Here is a 9,936-nt window from a genome sequence, read left to right as displayed (position 1 = left end):
ATTTTGGGAATCATGTAATCGAACCAAATAATGGTAAGGTAGCTGAGTTGGTGCTGAAGCATATATTCAATCTTTTTTTTGGATATTACATGAAATCGAACAACAAACCTAACACCCTCTAAACACACCCAACACCACTAGGCTATCCCTAGTGGTGCAGCATATATTCAATCTTCTTCGTGATGATTAATAGATTAGAATATTTAAAAAAAAAATCATGTAATTGATTGGATTTTGATGAATGTGATAATAAACTTGGCTATTAACCAAAAGTAATTTGATGCAAAATATGATTTTTTTGGGCTCCACTCGATAGTAAATTTAACCAAATTTAAACAAATCAACCAATTTAATTTAATGTGATTTAGGATTGAAAAATAAAGTTGGAAAAAAGGGAGAAAAAAAAGGACAAAATAAGTGATAGAGTGAAACTTGAAAATTGGGAAGCAATATTGCGATTGATTGAAAGTTGTTGGTAAAAAAATATTGAAATACTATTTTAGGTTAGCTGGACACATATCTACCTTTTTCATTTTTTTAAAAATGGATAAATTAGTCATTATTTGATCAGTCCCTATAATTAATTTACTATCTTATAAATTACTAGAATTTGATTGGCCAATAATATTAATGAGAATAGAATGAAAAGTTATTTAATCTATTTTTATGAATCATACAAATGCATATATATATATATATATATATATATATATATATATATATATATATATATATATATATGGGGAAGGATATTGTGACAATCAAATTGTGTTACTAACAAGTGACTACCAATTAATCTCACCGTTAGATCGATTATGTTGACCCAACGGTTATATTTATTTCCATCTTTGTATGGTCATGGTTTCCCAAATTTAAAGTGAAAGCATTAAATATGGGAAATCATAACCATACAAAGGTGGAAATAAATATAAAGTATTAAATTTGTGAAACCATGACCATACAAAGATGGAAATAAATATAACCGTTGGATCAACATAATCGATCTAACGGTGAGATTAATAGGTAGTCACTTGGTAGTAACACAACTTGGTTGTCACAATATCCTTCCCACACACACACACACACACACACACACACATATATATAGGGATAGGTTATTCTGCCTACTCTTATTTTGCTTACATTTGCCTACCTCTCTCAACACTATTAGATTAGATTACAATCTTATTCTACGGTCGAGATTTGCGGAATAAATATTTTTCCCATTTCTTTCTCCTCATTGCCTCCCACAAGAGGTGAAACTAGGCCGGGCCGGCCTACAGGGCCCTACGACTCGGCCTACGTCAGGTCAGACCTGACCTAGTATATTTCGTAAAATGGGTCGGGCTTGAGCCTTGAAAAAACTTGTTTAATAAAAAGGTCGTAGGCTCACTTTCACAAGCCCAGGCATATAAACCTACAGGGCGCCTATATTGTACTATTTATTTTTAAATATAATATAATATAATAAGCATGCTTTGAAGAAAAAACAAAAGATATAAATTTAATCAATTACAATTATTTATAACTTAATTATATTTGATTATATTTTAATAGAAACCTGACTTTATTTCTTATGTAGGAGAAACTAACATCTCAACATGTTAGATTGTATATATGAATATATTAAAAGGTTTTTGGGAGAGATTATACTTACTACGAGTATCATGATGTGTTTGTTCACTTTGTTGGATTCATGTAGTTATTTTAATTTACATAGTATGGATTTGTTTGTTGGATCTGATGAAATATATGTTATTTAGTTTGAGCATTTTGCTTTTGAAAGTGACTTAAATACAGATTGTATGAGTTTTGTTGTGATTCATGATTCTGTTTGGATGTTGAAATTATGATTTTTGGTTTAACAACAGAATTTGAGTATTTTGTAAGGTTGCTTCATGGTTCTGCTTGGAAGTTAAAAATTAACAGGCTAAAGGGTTAGGCCAGGTCATTTGTTTTTTAATAAACGAGTCAAGCCAGGCTAATAGTTAGACTCGTACTAAGTTTGGGCCAGACCAAATTGAAATTTTTTGGCGTAGGCTTGGGCTTTTCAGGGCAAAGCTTGACCCAGCTCAGCCCACTTTCATCCCTACCTCCCATACTCTTTCTTTCTCCTCCATTTTCTCTCTATCGATTTGCGTAATTTACAACATTAATTTATATTTGAATCTAAATCCATAAAATGATTAATGGCATGATAGTTCTACTGGATGAATAAAATTTTCAAAATTCCTTGAATATGATATAATTGAACACGACAGAAACCACATAAATACAAAAAAATGAAAACCACGAATAATCCCTTTCTTTGAATTAATCCTCGATTACCGTAATATTTCTACTTTATTGTTGAAATTTGAAATCGAATCAATCCTTAACTCTTTGGAAGTACGAGGGGTTAATTGATGGAATTGGACGTGGAGGGTGGTGTTTTGAAAGAGAAATTAACTATGCGTGGTTTCATGTAATTTGCCTTAAACTAAATTCATAATAAAATACGCAATTAATAAAATAATTTTGAGCCTTATATATCAACAAAAGGCATTGGCTTAATGATAAACTAAATGCATTTTCCATATCATGTCATACGTTCGAGTTTCAGTCTGCATTTCCATAAATATTTTTCAAAAGCATCCCTGTCAAATCGGCGATTTCACAGTGGTTTGCATACAATCTGATGACAAGTGCAGACCGGTTGGTGTTCTGATTTTCGGTTGAACAAAAGGGGGGAGGCAGAAGGTAATAATAGAAAAGGTGAATGTTCTATTAAGTTTACCAACATCCGGGGATCAAGTGACGAAGGAACACAGAAAGAAAGAACCGTAATAAAGGAGTCTTTAAAATATTTTATCACACCGTAATTTCATCCTTAGAAGAAAGTAGTATGATTGCATTGATAATTTTAGGAATTAGTATTTCTTACGGTGTAGGAGATAATTATCTCCTATACATAAATAATAGTGTCTGAGACTTTTTTTTTTTCTTTGTTCTTTTCACATTGCCGCAGTCTCATGTACTTTTATGTATTTGAATATAAGAGATAATTTTATGTTATAACATAAAAAACATTAATCTCATATTTTAATAATAAAAATTGTCATAAAGTTATGTTAAATAATCACTTGGACCATCTTGGATGCATAATTTGTTCGAATAATGAGTCCACTAATTCTATGCATGCGTTTTTGCTCAAAATGTATGTTACAAGCATTCATCATTATGTTACTAATAATTCCGGAAAACATACATAAATCATGTTTTGGTACGACTCAGGAGAAAAACTTTTTTTTTTTTTTTTGAGATTTTTGGTAATCCCATAGGTTCCTTGTGGACCAGGAGAAAAACTTTGGTGCACCAATTTAGTGCTCCTTTTTATTAAAAAGGGAAAAAATTACCTTTTTATCCATATATTTTTTTATATTTCCCTCTAAGTTCTAAATAATTTCTCTTTTTAGTAAAAGATAGCATGGAGTTTGGTGCTCTCGATATACCAAAGTTTATTCTTTTTTCAGGTGTTTATATTTTTTTGTCTCATTTTTAGTCATTACTTCTGCTTTACTAAATTGTTTATACAATTAAGTGAAAATAAAAGCAATGGAAAAATGCAGGACATAATTTAAAGGAAATAATGTTTCTCGTCCAGGAGATAAATTTATCTTCAGCAACTTTAAACGACATAGGGAAAAAAATACAGGATTTTTAAAAAAATTTACTTTTCCTTTCATACCAAGAATCTTATTAAAAAATTCTGGTATTTTTTTTTCTAAACCCCAAAAAAAGATCGCTTGAAAAATTAAAATAAATTCTAAGATGTTGAGTACAAGAATAGGAAGAAATCAAAAAGCGGAAGTTTTATGCCATATAATATATGAAATAATAGATTGTAGGAGAGAAATTTTTTCTCTTATACACGGTAAAAAATGTGTGGAATCCATATTTTTTTTTCTCTCTCTCCTGACTTCATATGATACCACATGAGCCCTACAAGATAAAATCTCCTATATAAAACATGAGAACATTAATCACTATAATGTATAGGATTTTATTTTTTTCATATTGCATGACACAAATTGTATCATGAAAATAAAAATAAAAATGAGTGAACCCACTAAAAAAGTGAGAACAAATACCAAAGGAGACAGAACCTCACAAGAACAAAAGATAAAACTGCTTACTTTCCATCGATTTAATCAGCAAAACATCAAAAAGTGCACGATCACAGATGATACTAGCTAGAAAATAAAGCATCATTAATACTATCTCATAACTTAGAATTTAATTTTCAACTTGTATGAATTGTGTATATCACACACTGATTTGTTTAAGAACATGAAGGGAAAAAAATAAAATAAAAAACAACAAAAAAACAATCAAGGCGTGTACTCTTGATATGCCTCCGGCTTCTCATACTCTTCAGCGTTGTCAAACACATTTTGGTACTGATTCTTCTTATAGTAACCACCATTTTTAGTGGTTGCTCTCTCTGATTCGAACCCATTGAGGTTGTAATTCTCGTCATCATTATTGACTTGATAATTGTACTTGCCATCCTCAACGAACCTTGTGTCACTCATTCCTTCTCTTTTACCCTCGTAGCCATTGCCATTGTAATTGTTGTTGTAGTAGTTTTCTTTGTCATTGTAGTTGTTGTCATAGCCATTGTTGCCATTGCTCCTGTACTCTTCCTTATTGAAGTTGTCTCTGTCCACTTCATTGTTGTAGTTGCTGTTGAAGTTGGTCTTGGGATAAGCAGTTTTGTAGCTCTCATCATTAAACTCTTCATTTAGGAGCTCATTTTCAAAGTTTGTGGTGGTAGGAGTGTCCTTGATGGGAGAATATTGTGTAGAAGTTCTACCATAAAGGCCATAACCATCACCCTTATCAACAAAATCAAGCTGTGGCACTGGTCCTGGAAAATATGGTATTAGTGATTCAGATGGTGTTGGTGCTGATGATGGTGTTGCTATTGATGCTGGTGCTGGTGCTGACCCAGATGATATTATTGATTCAGATGGTCCTGGTGCTGGTGTTGGTGCTGATGATGGTGTTGTTATTGATGCTGGTGATGGTGCTGACCCAGATGGTGTTATTGGATCAATTGTTGGTGTGGCTGCAGGTACTGAGGTTGGTGCTAGTGATGGTGCTGGAGATTCACATTTTTGTTTCTGGGGCAAAACTTGAGAACTTTTGACATCGTAGTTGGTTCTTGAAAGGGAAAATAAGTTAAAGGGCTTGCCCACTCTGGCATGAATTTGGGGGGACAGAACAACAACAAATAAGAAAAAGAATGAGAGTTTCATTCCAAAAGAAGACATTGTGTGGAGAGACAATAACAATGAGAGACGAATACTATTGAGTGAATGAAATTGTTAGGCTTATTTTATAGAGAGAGCCTGCTCCTAAATCAAAGGACCATAAATTATAACTATGCGAGGATTGTGGAAGGAAGAATGTGCAGAGACAGCACATTAGTCTTAGTCAAAAAGGTAGCATTTTTATTTTTATTTTGTTAAATCTTTTTTTTCCAGTTTTAACTACTGATATGAGTCCGTCCTTTGCTTTTCGAAATTGATTGGCTGACTTAACGCAATCTTTAGTGTTTCTAGTTTATTAGACAACTATAATAAAAATGGAAGTTTGAAAGAAAAAAGGGAAAAAAATATGTAAATGATAGCGTGAAATTTGGAAAATGGGAAACAATATTTCACTGATTGAATCAATAAGGGGAAAAAAAATTAAGTTACTATTTTGGATCATAGGAATCATATTTATGATTTACCTTCCAATCTTATTAAAATTAAATTTGATTAGTAATTATTCAATCAAAGCTAATTGATTTCCCTTTTAAACAATTACTAGTGCAGACTGTGCAGTACCCGTGCAATGCACGGAGGAAAAAGATCAAAATTTTTGTCGACATCTGTCATCGGTTAATTGCTACAAGAAAGAATCATGTTAGTATTTTGTCCTATATAGAGAGGTGAAAAAGCTACAACATTCACATAAAACTTTGTAAGTATCTATCACAAACAAAACTCTGCAAATAAGAAACATCAATTATTATACAAATAAAAAATAGTTATATACTCTATAATTGATTATTTTCATATACAGCAATACATACAGCAGCAACAGTGATGAGATACAGATTGTCCTACCAGAGAGAAATCTTCAAAAAAAAGATGAAAAGTTCATAGAATTTGAATCTTCATTAATGTTAACGTGAATAAATATGTGGTAAACGTAACTATTAAAAAATATTAATGCAAAAATATAATTATTTTCAAATGTGATTTACTCTAATAAAAAATGAATTGAAATAATGTAATCGAAAGTAATTTAATGTGATTTATGATAGAAAATAAAGGTTGAAAAATGGGTTTTTTTTAGCGTCAAACTTTGAAAGTGGAAAGCAATATTGCGACTGATTGAATTATAGAATAGCAAAATGTACACGAAACATATTTATCTTCTTATTTTATTAAAATTAGAATTGATTAGTCATTAATTCCGCCAGTAAAATTAATTTACCTTACTAAAAATTACTAAAATTTGATTTCTCATTAATGCTAACGGGAATAAAATTAAAGGTAATTCAAAATTATTCTAAGAATCATGCAATTGATTGGGTTTTTTTTTATGAATGTGATAATAAACTTTGCTGTTGACCAAAAGTAATTTGATGTGAAAATATGATTGTTTTTGGCTCCATTCGATAGTAAATTTAACCAAATTTAAGTAATTCAACCAATGTAATTTAATGTGATTTAGGTTGAAAACAAAAGTTGGAAAAAATGGGCAAAATAAGTGAGATAGTGAACTAGAAAATCGGGAAGCAATATTGCGATTGATTGAAAGTTATTGGTAAAAAAAAATAAATTAAAATACTATTATAGGTTTGCACAAAACATATTTACCTTTTCATTTTATTAAAATTAGATAGAATTAATAGTCATTAATTGATCAGACCTAGGGGCGGTAAACGAACTAGGGGTCATTCAGTGGTCTTTCACCTGGTTCGTGAAGGCCTAGGCATACATGTTTAAAATTAATTGTTATAACCAAGCTTGGACTTGTATAAAAACTCGTTTAATAAAAAGATTTCATGCTCCAATTGAAAAGTTCGGCCTTAGAATCTCTCAGGCTAACCTAGCATACTAACTTTTATTTATATTTTTTATTTTTTATACTACTAATAGTCCTTTCTCTCTCCTCAAACCATTTTACCTATTTTTTTGATTGAAAAGACTTTTTGAATGATTTTATTTTATATTATGCTATTTGGATATACATTGAATTTATGAATCTTTGTGGAATTATTAGTGTTGTTGATCATATATGTTTGGATAAATTTTTGTTGTCTTATTTTTTTTAATAGGCTAAACCAGACCTTTATTTTATTTTGTAAATAAGTCAGGCTACATGCCGATAATTATATTCATAACAGGTAACAGGCTAGGTCAAACTGACACATTTAAACACATACTCAACTTTTTAAGATCAAAGTCCGGCCCGCCTCTACCTGTTAACACCCCTAATCAAATCCTATAATTAACTTACTTTCTTATAAATTACTAGAATTTGATTGCCCATTGATTTTAATGAGAATAGAATGAAAAGTTATTTAATCTACTTTATGAATCATACAAATTCGCCTATCCATTTTAAAGTAATTTTATTCGTTTGGGATGAACGCAATATATATGAACAAAAGACATCAAATGGTAGCGGTTCAAGGGAGCTTAGTAGTGAAAAGAAAATGGTCTCGTTTCGATTCACACATGTCACTTTTGGGAGGGAATTAAATATCTTCATCTCTGACTTATCATGCACTTCAAATTAGTCTCATAGTTGGCTCAAAAAGTCGAAGCTTGTAGGGATATCAAGAGGAGCCAACTATCCTCAAAAAGATAATTAGAGTTTGGATAACTAAAAAAAAAAGACGACATTTTGGTTAAAAAATAATTGATTTCGTGGGGCATGATGGTTGTAGGCTTCTAGCTATCAATCAAATAAGTAATAGTACACAAAGTGGTGCCCATGTTTTTGAAAGGAAGATTGCTAAGTTAGCTTAATGACCGGCATGATTAGTTAAAAGCAAGTCTGCACTTTTGATATTCCATATGTTTTTGAGTGATGTTGAAGGAACACACTTTATTACTTTGGAGAGTGACTGTGGCGTGATCAGCGGCAGAAAAATTGAAAAACAAAGGCAGAATGAGGACATTTGGAACTTGGAAGTACCGAACATGCCTCTTGGGATGGGTGGGTGACCACTTTTTGACTTTAGATTTGACATCTGCTCCAAAATATGAGGCGATTTTTTGGAAAAATGTCAAATTTTATATGATAACAAACACAATATTGGGGGGGCTGAATGTCATTCAGGCATTGAAGGCCCATGTTTCCTGTGTAAGTAACCCATTGAATTTTATTGGGCCAATTTCTTAAGACTCTTTAAACTCCAGAGAGCAACATGTTGTGTCTTCTTTTAGCAAATAGAAACCCGAATCCATAGACTCCAATATAGTTGTTGGACTACCACCTTACATTAAACCGAAGTCCTTATTCTATTATTTCACATCAACCATGCCTGTCCTGAAGTACGGTTGGCCCAAAATAAAAACAACGTATCCAAAAAGGTTGAGGAGCATCGATGCTCCAGGCAGTATATTTCATATGCATATGATTTATACTTTAGCATATTTTTTATTTAATTATTTTTTTTCGTAGACAATTTCTATCCGATCTCACTTCCTTATGAATTTATCTTGAATCGAGATCTTTTGGTTCTTTTCGATCTCTATGCATTTCACCGCTCCACCGAAAATTTCCTGATCTATGAACTAGTCCATGTTTGACTAGCCAAGCACCATTTTTCCTATTTATATGCCGATAAGCCGAAACCAAAATTTTTATTTTCTGTTGAGGAATAGTTCAAAGAAGACAGCAATAAAATCATATTACGCACAAAAAATACAAAATAACACAAATAAAAAAATGAAATAAATAATAGAATATTCAGGAGGCCGGTAAGGATCAAGAGAAAGATCAAGATTGCTCTGGTGTATCGTATAAATTGTTTGAAATGAAAAAATCAAATAATTCTATGTGGTGGAACAAAATATATCGTGCCCAAGCTGCCACAGCCCACAGGTACGAGAATGATGCAAAAAAAATTTCGTATCGGAGAGGATTCGGTATTCAAACATATCAGGGGCTCATGTTTGTTACCTAAAGAGTAAAACCTGTAGAAACATCTATGGGTGATTGGTATGTTGATCCCTAAAAACAACAGAAATTATGTGGACATTCAAAAGATATAATATAAAGTTATTAATGGATCTTCACTTAATAATTTAGGGTTTGTTTGATGGGGAAGGATATTGTGATAACCAAGTTGTGTTACTACCAAGTGACTACCAATCAAACTTACCGTTCGATCGATTATGTTGATCCAACAGTTATATTTATTTCTATCTTTGTATGGTCATGATTCTCCATATTTAAAGTGAAAACATTAAATATGGGAAATCATAACCATACAAAGGTGAAAATAAATATAAAGTATTAAATTTGGGGAATCATGACCATATAAAGATGAAAATAAATATAACCGTTGGATCAATATAATCGATCTAACGGTAAGATTGATTGGTAGTAACACAACTTGGTTGTCACAATATCCTTCCCCTTGTTTGATTGTGTTTTTAATTTTTTTGTTTTTGTTTTGAAATCTATTTTGTAGAATACTTTTTAAGAATTGATTTTCAGAATAAAAGAAGAAAAAAATCTATTTGAAAAATTTATTTTGAAAATAATTTTAAAAGTTAAAGAACTAAAAAATTTGCTTGATAAATTTGTTTTAAAAATAATTTTTAAAACAAAATAATAAAAAACTCGTTTGATTGGTTTTTTTTTTTATAAATAAGTTCT

The 9,936-nt window shown here is 31.2% G+C and overlaps 1 protein-coding gene across 1 annotated transcript; it reads right to left on the bottom strand.

Moving 5' to 3' along the window:
- Positions 1-4,370: 4,370 nt before the first annotated feature.
- LOC133307199 (uncharacterized) lies at positions 4,371-5,315 on the bottom strand. The gene has a single exon (XM_061507656.1). The coding sequence runs from the start codon at positions 5,313-5,315 to the stop codon at positions 4,371-4,373; it is 945 nt and encodes a 314-aa protein (XP_061363640.1).
- Between the last annotated feature and the right edge of the window lie 4,621 nt (positions 5,316-9,936).

The sequence above is a fragment of the Gastrolobium bilobum genome, unplaced genomic scaffold (assembly GCF_033153095.1).
Source record: "Gastrolobium bilobum isolate Gb01-03AN ecotype WA unplaced genomic scaffold, APGP_CSIRO_Gbil_v1 utg6974, whole genome shotgun sequence".
Taxonomy (NCBI): domain Eukaryota; kingdom Viridiplantae; phylum Streptophyta; class Magnoliopsida; order Fabales; family Fabaceae; genus Gastrolobium; species Gastrolobium bilobum.
Note: the sequence above shows the minus strand (reverse complement) of the source record. Positions and strands in the feature narration are given on the sequence as shown.